The sequence below is a fragment of the Camponotus vicinus genome, unplaced genomic scaffold (assembly GCF_025532165.1).
Source record: "Camponotus vicinus isolate PSW18456_S1 unplaced genomic scaffold, iyCamVici1.0 SCAF_2, whole genome shotgun sequence".
Classification (NCBI taxonomy): domain Eukaryota; kingdom Metazoa; phylum Arthropoda; class Insecta; order Hymenoptera; family Formicidae; genus Camponotus; species Camponotus vicinus.
In genome coordinates this window covers 22,618,697-22,640,148 of record NW_028141956.1, presented here as the reverse complement: position 1 = coordinate 22,640,148, position 21,452 = coordinate 22,618,697, and the positions used below count along the sequence as shown (strand labels likewise).

General features: G+C 30.1%; 2 protein-coding genes across 3 annotated transcripts in view; both read left to right on the top strand.

The window, feature by feature from the left end:
• LOC145966046 (multicopper oxidase 3-like) overlaps window positions 1–4,536 on the top strand; it is an 89,575-nt gene extending 85,039 nt beyond the window's left edge. For both annotated transcript variants that reach the window (XM_083089762.1, XM_083089763.1), the window contains 2 exons: window positions 3,100–3,342; window positions 3,619–4,536. In XM_083089762.1, coding sequence (XP_082945888.1) covers window positions 3,100–3,342; window positions 3,619–3,758 — 383 coding nt within the window. In that variant the 3' untranslated portion in view covers window positions 3,759–4,536. The remainder of the gene's footprint in view (window positions 1–3,099; window positions 3,343–3,618) is intronic.
• A 3,187-nt stretch (window positions 4,537–7,723) lies between these two features.
• Window positions 7,724–9,501, top strand: LOC145966453 (uncharacterized). The gene is made up of 3 exons (XM_083090508.1): window positions 7,724–7,911; window positions 8,184–8,497; window positions 9,160–9,501. The coding sequence occupies exons 1-3, from the start codon at window positions 7,902–7,904 to the stop codon at window positions 9,499–9,501; spliced, it is 666 nt and encodes a 221-aa protein (XP_082946634.1). The 5' UTR covers window positions 7,724–7,901.
• The last annotated feature ends 11,951 nt before the right edge of the window (window positions 9,502–21,452 follow it).

Here is a 21,452-nt window from a genome sequence, read left to right as displayed (position 1 = left end):
TAACATGTAGTAAGTCTGTATTGTTACTGATATTTATATTGTATAAGATATGTATGAAAGACGCACTAATTAATATTATTCAAAAAAGTTATCTAATATTAATTAAATACCTTAATTATTAAAATATTACAATATACAGGGTGAGCCATTTTAATTAACGCACGCAATTATTTCGGAAACAAAGCATTTTAGAGAAAAATGTTTCATACAAAAGTTTTATGGTTTCGAGGGGGCCATAAGATGGTATCATTGGTTTGACACTGAAGAGTCATTTGAAGGTCACGTGAAGGTCACTTCAATTTTTTTAAATGGAACACCCTATATATTTTTGCACACTCTTGTAGCTTATCTCGATAGCTTTCCAAAACACTATAATTAAGTACCTTTTCGTTAAGTACTTTTTGAGTTATGAGGCTTGAAATAATTTCTTAATTTTACATAAACCGTAAAATATCTTGTAAAATATTCATTTTTCGATTATCTTACCTTAATACTTTTACGTACAAAATAATGGGAGAAATCAATTGGTGTAAAGAAAACACATAGTTGTTTTTAAGAAAAAATATGGAATTGTTAATTGCAAATTACATATTTTTTCTTCAAAACAACTATGTGTTTTCTTTAGACCAATTGATTCCTCTCATTATTTTGTACGTAAAAGTATTAAGGTAAGATAATCGAAAAATGAATATTTTACAAGATATTTTACGGTTTATGTAAAATTAAGAAATTATTTCAAGCCTCATAACTCAAAAAGTACTTAACGAAAAGGTACTTAATTATAGTGTTTTGGAAAGCTCTCGAGATAAGCTACAAGAGTGTGCAAAAATATATAGGGTGTTCCATTTAAAAAAATTGAAGTGACCTTCACGTGACCTTCAAATGACTCTTCAGTGTCAAACCAATGATTCCATCTTATAGCCCCCTCGAAACCATAAAACTTTTGTCTGAAACATTTTTCTCTAAAATGCTTTGTTTCCGAAATAATTGCGTGCGTTAATTAAAATGGCTCACCCTGTATGTGATATGATACACTCGTCAACAAAATTATCGCAAAGGTAATTTCATGTCAAATTTTCGCATAACTTTAAATAAGTTATAACTCCGTCCAAAATGGTCGTATTTGAACAAATTTTTTTTTATTCTTAAGCTTAAAACCTCTATTTTAAAAATCATTTGTCAGATTTAGAATTTATCCTCTCCCCCTCTTGTCGTCTCCTTAAAAGTAAGGTGTTTCGTCTCCAAAAAATTACATAATTTGACGCATTCCACGGGGTGGAATAAATTTTTTTCGCAAATTTTATGATAATCATCGTAAAATATGGACTTTTATATGTGAATTGAAAGAAAAAATAAAGTTTGTACGATTTTTTTCGCGGAGTTACGATACATCAAAGTTACCTATACATTTTTGTTCATTTACCACCAACACTAGCATTACCTGATGCGCACCACGAGGAGGTTATTGGTCGGATTTGGCGCATCGTGTGTGTGTATGCATCTCTCTCTCTCTCTCTCTGTGTGTGTGTGTGTGTGTGTGTGTGTTGGAAGACGGGAATGTGGAAGTGATCACAGCGCTAAATCAAACATGGAATGAAATTCCTCAGGCAATAATTAGATCCTTGAACAATATGCATGAGCGTCTGCAAGAGATTATTCGAAGACGAGGCGGCAATATACATTTTTAAATGTGAACATTTCCATATTCCCGTCTTCCAAAACACACACACGATGCGCCAAATCCGACCAGTAACTTCCTCGTAATGCTAGTGTTGGTGGTAAATGAACAAAAATGTATAGGTAACTTTGATGTGTCGTAACTCCGCGAAAAAAAATCGTACAAACTTCATTTTCTTTTCAATTCACACATAAAAGTCCATATTTTATGATGATTATCATACAATTTGCGAAAAAAATTTGTTCCACTCCGTGGAATGCGTCAAATTCTGCAATTTTTTGGAGACGAAACACGTCGTTACTTTTAAAAAGACGACGAGAGGGGGAGGGGATAAATTCTAAATCTGACAAATGATTTTTAAAATAGAGGCTCTAAGCTTGAGAATAAAAAAAAATTTTTCAAATACGACCATTTTTGGCGGAGTTATACTTATTTGAAGTTATGCGAAAATTTGACATGAAATTACCTATGCGATAATTTTGTTGACGAGTGTATACAGGGTGACCCATTTTAACTTAGGCAGCCAAATAACTCGAAAAATAAGCAAGATAGAGAAAAATGTTTTAGACAAAAGTTGTATGGTTTCGAGGGGGCCATAAGATGGTATCATTGGTTTGACCTTGAAGAGTCATTTGAAGGTCACGTGAAGGTCACTTCAATTTTTTTAAATGGAATACCCTATATATTTTTGTACATTCTTGTAGCTCATCTCGAGAGCTTTCCAAAACACTATAATTAAGTACCTTTCCGTTAAGTACTTTTTGAGTTATGATGCTTGAAATAATTTCTTAATTTTACATAAACCGTAAAATATCTTGTAAAATATTCATTTTTCGATTATCTTACCTTAATACTTTTATGTACAAAATAATGAGAGGAATCAATTGGTGTAAAGAAAACACATAGTTGTTTTTAAGAAAAAATATGGAATTGTTAATTGCAAATTACATATTTTTTCTTCGAAACAACTATGTGTTTTCTTTACACCAATTGATTCCTCTCATTATTTTGTACATAAAACTATTAAGGTAAGGTAATCGAAAAATGAATATTTTACAAGATATTTTACGGTTTATGTAAAATTAAGAAATTATTTCAAGCCTCATAACTCAAAAAGTACTTAACGAAAATGTACTTAATTATAGTGTTTTGGAAAGCTCTCGAGATGAGCTACAAGAATGTACAAAAATATATAGGATGTTCCATTTAAAAAAATTGAAGTGACCTTCACGTGACCTTCAAATGACTCTTCAAGGTCAAACCAATGATACCATCTTATGGCCCCTTCGAAACCATACAACTTTTGTCTAAAACATTTTTCTCTATCTTGCTTATTTTTCGAGTTATTTTGCTGCCTAAGTTAAAATGGGTCACCCTGTATATGAATTGTTATCTTTATTAATTGTAAAAATCTATTACAGGGCCTTTACAGGATTTGAATCATCCATTTCATTTACATGGTTATAGTTTCTGTGTAATGTATGCTGGTCAATTTATTAATGCACTTAATAAGAGTGATATAACAAATAAGGATGTAATGAGAGAAATGAATGCTCATATGACTCGTTTACAAAATGGTTATTATAAAAATTGTGCTCCTAAAGATACTGTAATTGTACCAAATACTGGTTTTGTCATTTTACGCTTCAAGGCAGATAATCCAGGTTAAAATAATTTTTTTACAATTATATTTTATATTAATATTTAGTATAATAATTATATATTTTATTATTTAATATTTTATATGATTTTATGAAGAGGGTATATTATATTATAAAACATAAAAAATTACAACTTTGAAATTATAATTTTCACGAATAATACATAAAAAATAAGTATAAAAATCGCTTTAAATTTAAATTAAACCATCTTTAATTCTAAATTTTATATTTTTGCATTTTCAATAAATAATTGAAATAGGAATAATATTTATCTTTCAGGCTGGTGGCTTCTTCATTGTCATTTTTTATGGCACACTGCAACTGGAATGAATGTCGTCTTACATGTTGGTGCTTCATCTGATCTCCCACCTGTACCACATGACTTTCCAAAATGCTACAATTGGACACCACGAAATTAATTTATTGAGTTTTATATATATAAGAAAGGCAAAAATTTAAATAAGTATTTTTAATTTTAATTCAATTTTTAACTTTTTGTCACAATTTCTTAAAATTTATAATATACTATATGTCAGAAATGTGAGTGAATAATAAGCTAAAATATATATATGTTGCACATTAGTAAAAGTTACTTATTTATATATAATACATGATTGTTTATAATTTTAGTGGTTAAATTATATTCATTGTAACACGTATATTACATACTTTCTTGTGCGTCTATCTTTGTTAAAAACTGTTATTAACTGTTAAGGGGATGCTGGAATCATCGGCGAACTCATGCGCGATTTTGAGCGCCGCCTTGAAAGAATTAAAAAAAATGTTACCGACGCAGTCGGCATGAGAGTGAGCGAGATAGCAATAGGAGCGAGCGAGACAGCAATAGGAGCGAGGGAGACAGTAATAGGAGCGAGCGAGATAGTAATAGGAGCGAGCGAGACAGTAATAGGAGCGAGCGAGAAGGGAATAGCAGCGTGCAAGGAAAGGTTCGATCCTCGAGTTTTCTCTTCCAACTGCTATGCTCCTCTCGCTCGCTCCTATTACTGTCTCGCTCGCTTCTATTATTCTCTTTCGCTCGCTCGCTGAAATACATTTGTTGTGTGGTAATAATAATACACACCGCGTGATCTTTGTACATGTGTCGTTTCAAATGGTTATAAAAAAACGACTTTTTTTCTCGACCAAAATTTCGCCGCAAGGCTGAATATAATGTAGAGAACGAATAGGCATATATAAAATGTGTGTAAATTAAATTTGAAAAATATTTGTATATAATAAACATCTAATGTTATACACTTGACTTATATTTATCTGTATATAATAAATACAAATTAATTGTAATATTTAAATACATACATATTGAATATATAATTATTTTTATTTTGTATTTTATATTATAATGAATAAAATAATACTTATAATATACATATATAAATACATATATTGAATATTGTTGGAACATGTATTCATTGTTTGTGTAATTATGATGTAAAGTGTAAAATAAACATAACTATATTCAATTTGTGTAACCGTATTATATTAATTTAATAATTAATTTTGTATTTATCATATACGACTAAAATTAAGAAAAGCATATTCTTCTTTAGTTAAATTTTTTCTTCAATTATAAATGTATAGTAATATATATATATTATATATATATATATATATATATATATATATATATATATTTGTAAAATAAATATTTTATCATATTTGATATCTCTTAGACACTTTGCATACGTCTACTTCATCTTGTACATGGCTTCATTATATCATGGTTTTGCATATGCAAAATATGCAATAAATAGGAACTAAATATGTTACAATGTTTCTGAGAAATATGTGTATATAACACTATATATCTAATATCTTATACTTTTCTTATTTTTATCTGTGTCTAATAAATGCAAATAAATTGTTTATTATTTATAATACATATTAGATGTTGAATATATAATTATCTCTGTTTTGTATTTTATACCATAATGTGTGTGAAAAAATTATGAATACGTGTACATTTACAATAATAATCAATATATGTATTTATATGTATATATTGAATACTATTATAAAAATACATTTTAATAATTTCATTCATTATGGTATAAAATAGAAAAAAGCAATTTTATATTTACCTAATTGCATTATAATAAACAATTTATTTTCATTTATATTACACACAGATAAAAATTAGAAAAGTATATAATATTAGATATATAGTGTTATATACACATATTTCTAAAATTAAACATTGTTGAATATTTAGTTCCTATTTATTGCATATTTTGCAAATGCAAATCTATGATATAATGTACAAGATGAAGTAGACGTTTACAAAGTGTCTAAGAGATATTAATCAAATGTAATAAAATATTTATTTCACAAATATATATATATATATATATATATATATATATATATATATATATATACAGGGTGGCCCATTTTAATGCATCCAGTCGAATATCTCGAAAACCAAGCCCGGGAGAGAAAAATGTTTCAGACAAAAGTTGTTTGGTTTCGAGGGGGCCATAAGATGGTATTATTCGTTTGACCTTGAAGAGTTATTTGAAGGTCACATGTAGGTCAGCTTCAATTTCTTAAATGGAACCTACTATTTATCATTGCACATTCTTGTAGCTCATCTCGAGAGCTTTCCAAAACACTATAATTAAGTACCTTTTCGTTAAGTACTTTTTGAGTTATGAGGCTTGAAATAATTTCTTAATTTTACAGAAACCGTAAAATATCTTGTAAAATATTCATTTTTCGATTATCTTACCTTAATACTTTTACGTACAAAATAATGAGAGGAATCAATTGGTGTAAAGAAAACACATAGTTGTTTTGAAGAAAAAATATGTAATTTGCAATTAACAATTCCATATTTTTTCTTCAAAACAACTATGTGTTTTCTTTACACCAATTGATTCCTCTCATTATTTTGTACGTAAAAGTATTAAGGTAAGATAATCGAAAAATGAATATTTTGCAAGATATTTTACGGTTTATGTAAAATTAAGAAATTATTTCAAGCCTCATAACTCAAATAGTACTTAACGAAAAGGTACTTAATTATAGTGTTTTGGAAAGCTCTCGAGATAAGCTACAAGAATATGCAATGACAAATGGTAGGTTCCATTTAAGAAATTGAAGGTGACCTTCATGTGACCTTCAAATAACTCTTCAAGGTCAAACCAATGATACCATCTTATGGCCCCCTCGAAACCATAAAACTTTTGTCTGAAACATTTTTCTCTAAAATGCTTTGTTTCCGAAATAATTGCGTGCGTTAATTAAAATGGCTCACCCTGTATATACAGGGTGTTTCATTTTAATCCGCCAGTCGAATATCTCGAAAACCAAGCCCGGGAGAGAAAAATATTTCAGACAAAAGTTGTTTGGTTTCGAGGGGGCCATAAGATGGTGACAATGATTTGACCTTGAACAGTCATTTGAAGGTCACATAAAGGTCACCTTAAATTTCTTAAATGGAATACCCTATATATTTTTGCACATTCTTGTAGCTGACATCGAGAGCTTTCCAAAACACTATAATTAAGTACCTTTTCGTTAAGTACTTTTTGAGTTATGAGGCTTGAAATAATTTCTTAATTCTACATAAACCGTAAAATATCTAGTAAAATATTCATTTTTCGATTATCTTACCTTAATACTTTTACGTACAAAATAATGAGAGGAATCAATTGGTGTAAAGAAAACACATAGTTGTTGTTGCCCCCTCGAAACCAAATAACTTTTGTCTGAAATATTTTTCTCTCCCGGGCTTGGTTTTCGAGATATTCGACTGGTCGGATTAAAATGAAACACCCTGTATATATAGACAGAATAGTAATGGTTGCAGCACTTTTATTATTAAATTTAGGTACAAGTTAGTAATCATATATCGATATACGATATATGATTACTAACTTGTATCTAAATTTAATAATAAAAGTGCTGCAACCATTACTATTCTGTCTACAAGCTTATATGATTATGCAAAACATACCTTCTTGCCCATCCTTTCTTTCGAGAAAGTCGGAGGCGGGAAGGATATTTGTTTTTTAAGTCTTCTTTCATTTCGTATTTATTGCTGTAAGAGAATAAAATAAATAATAAATTTAAAATAATAAATTTTTCGAAATATGTTTGGGGCGATTAAAATTAAACGCCCTGTACATAATTATAATATTTCGTAATATCACAAATCAAATTAGCAATACTTACGAATAAAATTATACAATTACTGAATTGTTTAATTATACAATGTTGTTCGTTGGCTTCGTTATACGACACATATATGTTACACTTGGCAACGTCGGATCGTGCACGCGATAAGCGAGTGTCCACGCAACAAGCAGTGATGCCAGAATGGATACGCTGGCAACAGCAAATTATTTCGCATAGAGTATAGCTCGGCGTTCCTGTGGAACAGTCGAGGGTCGAGAGGCATCGAGGAACGTCGAGCTATACTCTATGTGAAATAATTTGTTGTTGCCAACGTATCCATTCTGGTATCACTGGCAACAAGTGCGAAACGTGTCTTGAAGATAATCGCAGTGTACTGAGTGCAGTAATATTCCATCCGTCGCACGATGAACACACGTAAGTACTGCGCTCGTATATACATAAAATATTACTTTTTATTAGTAGTACTACTTTTATTAGTAGGTACTTTTTATTAGTAGAAATTTATTAGATGTGATATTACAATAGTATTATTAGAAACTATATAAATAACCATGTAAATTGTAATAATATTTGTTGGTTAGGTACAGTAATAGTAATAAGACATAGTAATTAAAGACTATTTTATAAAATAAATCTGTTCGATAGACACATATACGTAAATATTAATTAATGTATATTTATTTAAGGAAGAAGTGAATCAATAGAGAGAGTGAAAAATGTTCTCTCTCCGCTGCTATCAAAAGGGCGGGAAGCGAAATCTGAGGTGAATCGTCGCAAATCAACATCCACGACGGTGCCAACAAAGTGTACAGCAACGGCGATGATGCAAAGGGCTACAACGCAAAAGTCAACGGAGTCTAAGACACCATCAACTAAATACGATGGCGACAATACGACGGCAACAATGCAAAGAGCTACCATGACAGAGCCGATGTCACCAGGGGCGACGACGGCGACGACGTATGAAAATATAAAAGAAAATGTGCATACAAATATAAAAGTAAGTAACTGCATATTTAATTATTGCATACTTTTCTTTTTACTGTATGCAGATCATAGACATATTAACATAGACTGCTCATAAGGTAGCGAAGAGTGTCCTCCTGAGAGAAAAGGATAGCATGAATTTATTTGTGTTTCTATCTTTTTCTGGTACACGCGTGATGCAATTTCAAGTTAAAAGTCAATAACTTAAAATTGCATCACGCATGTGTCAGAAAAAGACAGATACACAAGTTAATTCATGCTATCCTTTTCTCTCAGGAGGATACTCTTCGCTACCTTATGAGCAGTCTATGTTAATATGTCTATAATGCAGATATAAATAATACTTGGATTTTTTAAAATTTGTGAAAAAAGTATATTATATTAGAGATGTCCAAAATTTTATTAAAATATTGATAGGTATGGTCTCTCAGTTGTAAATATTTAAAAATATAATTAGAATATATTTATAATAATAACATTTATCTCTTATTGCTTGTAATCTGAAAACCTATTATAATCGTAACATTTTTCATTTATTCTTTCAATTCGTATTTATTTTTAATTATTAATTTGATATATTACGATAAGACACTTTATGTTTTAAGACTATAAAAACGTATTTTCTTATTGTCTTATTTCATGTATTTTCTTATTGTCTTATTTCATGTATTTCAGAGAATTAATCAAGTCGTGCGTCGGGAAGTCGCCAAAGAAAGGAAAAAAATAAAAAGAGAAGAATTTCAAAGACGAAAAATGAAATACGCGACACGTATTCCACCGATACCTGCACCACCTGTTTATGTGCCACCTTTTGTATCATCGCCAGTACCAACATCGTTTTATGTACCGACTTACGCACCATCGACTTATGCAGCGCCGTTTACATACGCACCACCGGCTCACCCACAACCACCGCCTTACGCAGCACCGACTCACCCACAACCACCGCCTTACGGAACTCCGAATGTAATATTTTCACCTTACGCGCATATGTATCGACCTCATTTTTTAAATTGATTTTTTGCGGCGAGTTTGCATTTTCAATGATATATAAAATGAAGAAAATTTTATTTTTTTTAGCGATAAACTTTTATTGCTAACATATTTCGATAAAAAAAATAATTATTTTTCAGTTGCATTTTCTTCTAAAATTTACAATTTCGGCTGGTTTGAATTTACTTAGCACGTAGGTCGTTTTGACGAATATAAATATGAAATAAATCACAATAACAATTTCAAGTATGCACAAGGTGAAACACATAGAAAAATGTAGGTCCTCTTCGATTTTAAAGTATAATTTTCTTAGAAATAATCTTTCTGACATTTTGCTGTTCTTTAAACACATATTTAAAATGCGCGATTGTTTCATAATATCGAGATATATAATTCTATCAACTATTCTATTAACTAACGAAAACGACAAACGAAATCTATTTCAACAGATTTTTTACGAACTTTCACATGTCTGCATTTTTTTGCATATTTCTAAATTTATTATCGAAAAACCTTTTTGTTGAGTTATTCAAGGGAGAAGAGAATCAGAAAGAAACCTACAATCTGTGCAACAAGCATTGTATATTGTTCGGATGGAGCGTTGTAGACGGCAATTGCAAGGAAGAAACGTAGAAAAAAGTTGTTCACTGGCGCAGATGGTATGACATTGTGATCTATGCAAATTACAAATCAAAAAGCAGCCACAAATAGTAGATATTTAAGATATAAATACACGTAAAGAAATCAGATAAATGTTTTGTTATTCTATTACAAATTCTTTGAATATTGCAATCCAATAGCGAAGACTGACATTTCGATTCTTGTAAAATATAATCTCTATGTGATTATATTTTACAAGAATCGAAATGTCAGTCTTCGCTATTGGATTGCAATATTCAAAGAATTTGTAATAGAATAACAAAACATTTATCTGATTTCTTTACGTGTATTTATATCTTAAATATCTACTATTTGTGGCTGCTTTGTGATTTGTAATTTGCATAGATCACAATGTCATACCATCTGCGCCATTTCTATATCTATGTTATAGAAATGCAAGATATCCAAAAGCTTATTAGCACATAAGAGATGAGAACGTGCGAATTTTTATTTTTGTTTCATTTTTTATTTTTTTTTTAATTTTAATTTTTATGTTTGTCACTTCTTCGTTATCTGTATGATTTAAATATAATTTTTACTGTACCTTTACAGAATAACACACCGTACATTAAACACTAGCCATATATAAAATGTTTATTTTTTTATAATAAAGATAATTTTTAAAGAAAATTAAAAGACTGCAAAATATTTTATTATATAAGTAATGATTATATAATATAATACTGATATGTTTGTACTAAATATTGAAACATGAATATATGAATAAATATATTTTGTATAAATAATTGTAAAGATAGACAAAACATATTCTTTTCTCCCTATCCCTTGTCTCCATATCTCCTAAATATAAAAACACTCCTGAATATAAAAACACTCAAAATTATTATTAATAATAATTAAAATATTTCGAACAAAAATAAAAATTGTATAATTATTATTATTATTATAATTATTCTTTCATGTTTATGCAATTAAAATATACTCATTTCTCAAATTTAGAACTACGTTCAATTATATGTGCATACGTATATACAAGATCTATGTATGTGATTTATGTCGATTGTTGTGAACAAATAATCTAGTTGTTTATTGTTCAATATAACTTATACAAATAGAGAGAGAGAGAGAGAGAGGAAGGAAGGATGGAAGGGAAAGAGAGAGAGAAGATGATGAGGAAGGAGAGAGAGAGAGAGAGAGAGAGAGAGAGAGAGAGAGAGAGAGAGAGAGAGAGAGATGGAGATGGAGATGGAGATGGAGATGGAGATGGAGATGGAACATCTTCTATCGTAATATCCTGGAACTAATTTGTTGCTATTTTTCACTCCACTTTACCTACACTCACGCATACATACACACGAATCGTTCTACATACTATACTTTTATATTAAACTTCTAATTTTGATTTCGAAGGTTCAACAATGTTTTTTCGTATAATTCGACCCAAGCAAACTTGTTTTTACGTTCATACAAATTATATAGCTTTTATATGAAGTACATATTATGACGAGTTGACAGTTCGTCTACAATTCGAGACGCCATATTAAGATAAAAATGGATAAGGAAAACTGTAATTTCATAATTATTTCTCGTTTTTCATATAAAATCGAAGTTTGCTAGGATTATTTATGTATGTACTGCAATCCTACATAAATATTTTCAATTCTGTCAAATTAATGCGACGAAAGACCAGAAGTACGAAAATGGTAATTTTGTCGGTAATACAGTCGAGTACAGCATCCCCTTAAAGACTGTTCTTTGTTAAAAACTGTTATTAACTGTTAAAGGCTATCTTTGTTAAAAACTGTTATTAACTGTTAAAGACTGTTATTGCTATTTCAAATATTTGAATATGTTGATTAATATTATGCATAGAGATCGAATAAAAACACAGCTTTACAATACACTAATATTTTAATATGTTGTAATATCCACTGTACCAAATAACAGTGGCACATGGACCCTAAATAAGAGCCGTGGCAAGCCTCCAAAAAAAATAAGGGTAACTTTGATACGCCATAATTCCGCGAAAAAAATCGCACAGAACTCTTTTTTTATTTGTAGGAAAAAGTCCTTATTTTATTGTGATTATGATAAGATTTGCGATAGAAATTTACTGCATCCCGCAGAACGTGTCAAACTATGCAAATTTTTAAAAACGGAACAGGTCCTTACTTTTGGAAAAGCGGGGGGAGGATTATATTCAAAATTTCACAAATGCTTCTTAAAGTGCAGACTTCCAGCTTGAAAGTGAAATAGAATTTTTCAAATACGATAATTTTTGACGCAGTTGTGCTTATTTGAATTTATGCGAAATTTTAACGTAAAATTACCTATGTGATAATTTTGTTGAGCAGTATATTAAATATCATACATCAAGATATAAAAATCAAATATACATATATTTGAAGCAACCTGTTGTAGCAACAGTATAAAAGGTTGTTGCTTTGCGAACGTTAGCTTGCCATACGTAACATCGTTTAATGATGTACTATTAATCGGTGCGTGTGTTCTTGTAAATATTTATTCGTATTTAAAATATGTCTTTTAAATGCCTGTTTATATTCCTCTTACGCTTTTACTTTATACTTTTGTATAATCACAATTATGACATAAATTTTTATTTTTTTAGAATTGAAAAAATTTTTTGATATTACTTATAACTATTGTGGAAAAAACACAAACGTCATTTATATATTACGTAAAATTTTCATTCTTTTTCATTCAAGGCTTCCTAGAAGAACGAAAATTTCAAAAAAAAGTAAAAAATGTAATATATGCTTATTACTTAAAAAAATATTTATTTGTGCCATAAATAATATAATATAAATACAATAAGCATGAAATAAAGTTTACCATTCCTTAAACATAATTACTAATTATATTTTTGATATACCTATTTTACTACTTATAATTTTTAAAACAAAATGTAGTTCAATCTAGAAGAAACATAATAATGCTGTTGTTTACTACCGCTATTTTAATTTGCCACAAACTTCTGTTACAAATGAAGAAATAGAAGTAAAAGAAAAAATAGAAAATATGCTGCAACAATGTATGAGGAAAAATTTGAAATAGACGAAGAAGATTCTCTTGATTTTCAGAATTCATTTGATATACCAGGAACTAGTAACAGCCAAAGAAGAAAAAGAAACATCCTATTATAAAAAAGTAAAGGAAATGATATATATGTAAATGATGACATTCCAATTGAATATAAAAAAAGTGCATTTGAATTTTTTTCTGGAAATTCTTTTCTGGAAATCTGCTAATTCGGTTAAGGCTCCTGAGTAGTCACCGCAGCCATATTGAAATCGTGACGTCAGAAGCGAGAAATAACACGTTGAGAATTCTTGCATGCCATTTTAAAATAAAAAAATATTTTGAAAAATAATACTACAGATCGCTTTAGTACACTTGTAAAATATTCCGAAAATTAAGTTTTTCCTTTGATAGTTAATAAATAGCCTTAAAATGAGTATCAAAGAAAGCGAGAAAACACATGGTTTGACAACTGTTGAAGAGAGTGGAAAATGTTTCTTTACACAATATATTTCTTGCTAAACGTAGTTTTCGAAACATTTTATGGGTTTCATAAACACGTTACACATCACAGCACTAGTATAAAATAAATAATAATGAAATAGCACACAAAAATTGTCAGTGTACCATTTAGGCAGTCAAAACGTCACTTTTGACGTCTTATAATTTGTTTTACACCGTGAGGCGCTGCATAGAAATTTCTGATACATAGCCATTTGTTATTGATTTTTTCATATCACATGATATTGATTTTTAATGCATAGCTGACTTTATTTTACTTTATAATAATAATAGATTAATTTTTACAAATATTTCTTTGATTAAAAAAAAATGTATTATTACTTATTTATCAAAATGTATTATTACTTATTAAAAATGTATTATTACTTATTTTTCAATTAAGTAAAAACATTAGGTTTTATAATTTTATATAAAAATGTAACAATTAAACAATTATTTTTATTTAGAAAAGAATTAAATGTTTTCTGTATTATTTATAATTTGTTAATATTAATTAATCATTATAATTATGATGTACAGTAGGCGCCAATAATGCCTTAACATATGAAATTGGTCACATTTAGGGCTAGTAATAACTAAACGCATCTCATCAAGCTATTCATGCATCATGACTGTTAGTTAGAAAAGGAACCGATAATATTTGTTTTGAAATTATGCCTACAATCTATTATAACTTGCATTTAAAACTGTTAAACAGATGTGTGTGGACACAATTCCAAAATAACGTTGTCGGTTTCTTTTCGAAATTAACAGTCATGATTCATGAATAGCTTGATGTGATGTGCCTAGTTATTAGAGAGTTTTTGCAATACCGTCTTTCAAATATGGTGAACGCTAACGTCACGCTATTGGGTCGAAAGACGAAACTGCGCATGCGTATCGTTCACCGTAACGTTATCCAGATAACGTGTGACGTTATTTCTGAGCGAATAAAGTTCACGATTAGCGTCTACGTTATGGCCACCACAACGAAACCGGAACGATTACGCTTCACGAGTGGGGATGATCTCGTACTCTTAAGAGAGGTTATATCTCAAAATCCGTACGAAGACAAGGAAAAGTGGAAAATAGTTGCAGACCGTGTAAAAATAGCAACACAAAAAGATTACAGTTTGCGTGCCGTCCGAGATCATGTCGAGCATCTTTTAAAAAATTGGATAAAAACAAACCGTGCAAATTTAAAAAAGTAAGTGTCCCAAATGTTTAAAATCGAAAACAGTAATGTCTAACAAATCCTCCATTTTTATACCTTCATTTGAATATCCTTTCGTTGTATATAGCGTCCGTTACGCAAAAACTCTTTTTGGTTAGAGCACGCAAAGGCAAAATACGGTATTATTAAGTCACGACTTTAACGTTCACCGTATCTGAAGACGGTATTGCAAAAACTCTCTATTATTAGTCCCGAATGCGACCAATTTCATACGTTAAGGCATTATTGGCGCCTACTGTACATAATAAACTTGTATATAAAAAACAAAATAATATCAGCTATGCAGTAAAAATCAATATCACTTGACATGAAAAAATCAATAATAGATGATAGATCGATATGCGTATATGTATGTATACAGAGTGTTCAATTTAAAACTTTCCACTCGTTTATTTCATAATTGACTATTTTTTCTTACATTGATAAACATAATATATAATAATAATATATAAGTATATAAACGTATAAGTATATAAAAGTTAATTGATAAACATATAATTGTATAAGTATATAAGCATATAAGTATATAAAAGTTAAATATGAGAGATTCAGACTAAAATTTTACACTTATATTGTAAAGTCAATGATTACAATGATGCATATTTCATGCAAATTTTGCTCTTAAATTCTTCGTAAGTTAAATGATAATTAAAAACGATGTGATAAATATTGAGGTTAGATCTAAAATATTTCGATTATGTTTTTTCTATATTTATATTATAGTGTTCTTATTTATGCGAATTTACGTTGTTTAAACTCAGATATTCGATAGTTACATATAATATTATTGATATTTTATTTATTTATAGTTTAACAACGCATTTAATATAAGTTTTTTTATATTATTTATATTATTTCTTATTTTATATTATTTTATATTATTTTTTTATATTATGGAAATAAGAAAGAAAAAAGTTTATAATGTGTGTCATTAGAGCGCTTTAACTATACCATTTTATCATACGATAAGTATTGATTCCATTATATGTTAGTCATGTTTGATAGTTTCATGGATGCCATTGTGGTTATTATGGTTAATGTTGCTATATAATAATCGTTATTAAGCATTATTATTATTATTATTAGGCAATATTCTTGCCGTAAGATATTATTATTGTTATTATTATTATTATTATTATTATTATTATTATTATTATTATTATTATTATTATTATTATTACATGATATTATGTCCATAATTGTCGCTATTAATTGCATTATATCTCTATCTATAGTAAAAGTGCTTGTAATTAATCAAAAGTTTTTTAGATATTAGGAATTATTTATATACACACACACACACACACATATATATACATATATACAGGGTGTCCCATTTAAGTCGATAATGCGAAATATCTCAAAAACAACGCATTGAAGAAAGAAATGTTTTAAACAAAAGTTAATTGACTTTAAGGAGGCCATAAGATGGTGTCATTGGTTTGACCTTGAAAAGTCGTTTGAAGGTCATGTGAAGGTCACCTTCAATTTTTTAAATAGAACCCCCTATTTTTTATTACTTATTCTTGTAGCTAATCTCGAGAGCTTTCCAGAACACTATAAAGTATTTCTTCATTGAGTACTTTTCGAGTTATGAGGCTTGAAATAATTTCTTAATTTACATAAACCATATAATATCTAGTAAAATATTCATTTTTCGATTATCTTACCTTAATACTTTTATGTACAAAATAATGAGAGGAATCAATTGGTGTAAAGAAAACACATAGTTATTTTTAAGAAAAAATATTCAATTGTTAATTGCAAATTACATATTTTTTCTTCGAAACAACTATGTGTTTTCTTTACACCAATTGATTCCTCTCATTATTTTGTACACAAAAGTATTAAGGTAAAATAATCGAAAAATGAATATTTTACAAGATATTTTACGGTTTATGTAAAATTAAGAAATGACTTCAAGCCTTATAATTCAAAAAGTACTCAATGAAGAAATACTTTATTATAGTGTTTTGGAAAGCTCTCGAGATAAGCTACAAGAATAAGTAATAAAAAATAGGTTCTATTTAAGAAATTGAAGGTGATCTTCACGTGACCTTCAAACGACTTTTCAAGGTCAAACCAATGACACCATCTTATGGGCCCCTTAAAGTCAATTAACTTTTGTTTAAAACATTTCTTTCTTCAACGCTTCGTTTTTGAGATATTTTGCATTATCAACTTAAATGGGACATCCTGTATATACAGGGTACCCGTACACCCCTTTTAAAATGAAAATAAATGGCTTTCATCAAAAGTCGCGAACAATTTTTAAGTAAATCGGGTACGCTCTATCAAATGATGATATTTTCAACTTTTGACAGGGTGTACCAAAAGCCTGGAAACGGTCGAATATTTCATAAACTATGCATTTTAGAAAGAAATATTTCAGATAAAAGTTGTATTGCTTTAAGGGGGCCATAAGATGGTGTCATTGGTTTGACCTTGAAAAGTCGTTTGAAGGTCACGTGAAGGTCACCTTCAATTTTTTATACGGAACTGCCTACTTTTTATTGCACATTCTTGCGGCTCATCTCGAAAGCATTCCAAAACACTATAATTAAGTTAGTTTTCATTCAGTACTTTTCGAGTTATGAGGCTTAAAATCATTTCTTAATTTTACATAAACCGTAAAATATATTGTAAAATATTCATTTTTCGATTATCGTACCTTAATACTTTTATGTAGAAAATAATGAGAGGAATCAATTGGTGTAAAGGAAACACATAGTTATTTTTAAGAAAAAATATGTAATTGTTAATTGCAAATTAAGATAAGATAATCGAAAAATGAATATTTTACAAGATGTTTTACGGTTTATGTAAAATTAAGAAATGATTTCAAGCCTCATAACTCGGAAAGTACTTAATGAAAACTAACTTAATTATAGTGTTTCGGAAAGCTCTCGAGATGAGCTACAAGAATATGCAATAAAAAGTAGGCAGTACCATTTAAAAAATTGAAGGTGACCTTTACGTGACCTTCAAGTAACTATTCAAGGTCAAATAAATAACACCATCTTATCCCCCTTGAAACCATACTTTTATCTGAAACATTTTTGCTGAAAATGCTTCGTTGAAGAATTATCGAAGTGCGTTTTTTAAAATGGGACACCCTGTATATAAACACATATATACATATATATATATATATATATATATATATATATACAGGGTGATTCTAAATAACTTTATGCTTTTGCAAAAACATAATCTTGACCGAATTCTAAGACGATTTTTCCTTTGGCAAAATTTCATCCGAAGCTTAGTTTTTGAATTATTAAAGGAAGTAGTTAACGTATGACGGGTCGAATACAAGAGGCAGGCAAGGGTGACGCGATTCACCGTCAGACGCGGGTGCTTACGCGGGGCGCCTGCTGCGATCAGCTGGTCGCTATACACATACAGACACACATGCGAACACATACATTCTCTCTCTGTCTGTCTGTCTGTCTGTCTCTCTCTCTCTCTCTCTCTCTCTCCCCCCCCCTCTCTCGCTCATTCGCCCACTCACTGTTTTTTTTTTTTTTTTTACGAGAGAGGGGAAAATGCATTTTATGCATACCCACCGGTCGATCCAGTGAGTTATGTGGGACTCGAGTACCAAGTCGAATTACCAACTCGGTACTCCCTACCCACTAAAAACCCCTCTCTTTTCACGAATTTCCTTTGACACACTGTCCCTCTGACTTCCCGAGATCTGTTTTCACATGACGTCAAAAAATAGTTATTATTACCTTGTTCGATGACTTTTGATGTATTGCTGTAATTGCTTGAAGGAGAAATGAATTTTCCGATAGATCGTACGTTCTCAAATTTAACGTAGATATCACGTTGCAAAAGACAAGATATCCACACTAAATTATTAACTGAAAGTTTTTCTTCTTTCATGAACTGTATTCTTTTATAAACATTAACGTAATCACATTTATTTACTCACTCGATGAGACGAGAAATTTACTAATGACTCTCACTAATCACTATTAATCACTGTCGAATAATAACTGTTGGCGATTAAAAATCACTCGATGAAAGAAACACGCGCGGACACGTTACTACACGACGCGACGACGCGACAATGCGACGATAATTACTCGGCGACTGCAAGCAGTTTTTTGTCATGGTAGGTTGCGGTAGGTTAAGGTACTACTGGCGCAATCGGACGCGATCATGTGTTCGATTGAAGAATGCAGTAAACATAATAAACAATTAACATATTAATATTATTATTATCATGAATGTGTGTGATATCCATACATCGTATGATATCTATTTAAAAATTAATTAGATTAAATAAGTGTTTTTAAAATATTTATTACTTTTACTATTATCTTAAATAAATATTTAATATTAATATTTTGTATGATAATAGTAAAAGTAATAAATATTTTTAAAACACTTATTTAATCTAATTAATTTTTAAATAGATATCATACGATGTATGGATATCACACACATTCATGATAATAATAATATTAATATGTTTAATGTTTATTATGTTTACCGCATTCTTCAATCGAACACATGATCGCGTTCGATTGCGCCAGTAGTACCTTAACCTATCGCACCCTACCATGACAAAAAACTGCTTGCAGTCGCCGAGTAATTATCGTCGCATTGTCGCGTCGTCGCGTCGTGTAGTAACGTGTCCGCGCGTGTTTCTTTCATCGAGTGATTTTTAATCGCCAACAGTTATTATTCGACAGTGATTAATAGTGATTAGTGAGAGTCATTAGTAAATTTCTCGTCTCATCGAGTGAGTAAATAAATGTGATTACGTTAATGTTTATAAAAGAATACAGTTCATTAAAGGAGAAAAACTTTTAGTTAATAATTTAGTGTGGATTTCTTGTCTTTTGCAACGTGATATCTACGTTAAATTTGAGAACGTACGATCTATCGGAAAATTCATTTCTCCTTCAAGCAATTACAGCAATACATCAAAAGTCATCGAACAAGGTAATAATAACTATTTTTTGACGTTATGTGAAAACAGATCTCGGGAAGTCAGAGGGACAGTGTGTCAAAGGAAATTCGTGAAAAGAGAGGGGTTTTTAGTGGGTAGGGAGTACCGAGTTGGTAATTCGACTTGGTACTCGAGTCCCACATAACTCACTGGATCGACCGGTGGGTATGCATAAAATGCATTTTCCCCTCTCTCGTAAAAAAAAAAAAAAAATAACAGTGAGTGGGCGAATGAGCGAGAGAGGGGAGAGAGAGAGAGAGAGAGAGAGAGAGAGAGAGAGAGAGAGAGAGAGAGAGAGAGAGAGAGACAGACAGACAGACAGACAGACAGAGAGAGAATGTATGTGTTCGCATGTGTGTCTGTATGTGTATAGCGACCAGCTGATCGCAGCAGGCGCCCCGCGTAAGCACCCGCGTCTGACGGTGAATCGCGTCACCCTTGCCTGCCTCTTGTATTCGACCCGTCATACGTTAACTACTTCCTTTAATAATTCAAAAACTAAGCTTCGGACGAAATTTTGCCAAAGGAAAAATTGTCTTAGAATTCGGTCAAGATTATGTTTTTGCAAAAGCATAAAGTTATTTAGAATCACCCTGTATATATATATATACATATATATATATATATATATATACATATACAGGGTGTTAATTTTAAAACTTTCCACCCGTTTATTTCATAATTAACTATTTTGTGCGAAAAATGCCAAAAGATGTCAATTTTGTTTTAAAGAAGGGCATTTAAGTAGATTAAATGCAACGAAATTTTTTCACCTCTTTTGTCGGGGTTGCTACCTCTTCAAAAATCTTGAATGGCAATAGAGGTCAAGTGGTATATACATTTTAAAGGTCTTTTGATTCTCTGTACAACTCCGTTTCCTTTTTTTATTTAATTGAATATTTTTCAAGAAATTGCAATGACATACAATACTCAGTTCTGCATTTATGAAACAGTCAAATAATTATATAAAATTGCACATATTATTAAGTTCTTTCGCAACAAACTAATTTCTAACTAATTGCGACTTTTACAAGACTTTTAGACTATCTGCAAATAATGCCTTTTTTATGTTTGTTTAAATTAAACTTTAAAATATTATTTATGATACCTTATTGTGAGTTTGAAAAATAATTGTAAATTCTTATAAAGAATATATAATGAAAGGTATTTTTTTACTAGTAATTGTTTAATTTAAAATAATATAAAAAGAATATAAGAATCAATATAAGATCAATATAACTGTTACGTCCACGCCCGAGGAAGGATGGGCCGTAGGAAGAACGTAACACTTATTTCCTGAAGGCAGGTGCCTTAGGGACAGATGTTTCGGGTCGAGCGAACCTGCGAGAGGACCGAAGCCGAAGATAGATCGACCACCAGAAGGGTCAATCTTACACTATTTTCGGTCCGTAATGTCCGCTCGATGGTCCCCTTTTAATAAAGGAACTTCTTTGTTACTGGGACGGAACCTAGCGATTCAGGAGTAGGGATGGTGAGAGGGATCGATTAAATTAAACGCGAGGATGAATCTAAGTGATTTTGTTATAAAACATGCTCAAAATTTTATAAAATTTTACGATTATAAAAGTATATCTAATATATCTCTCTGTGTAT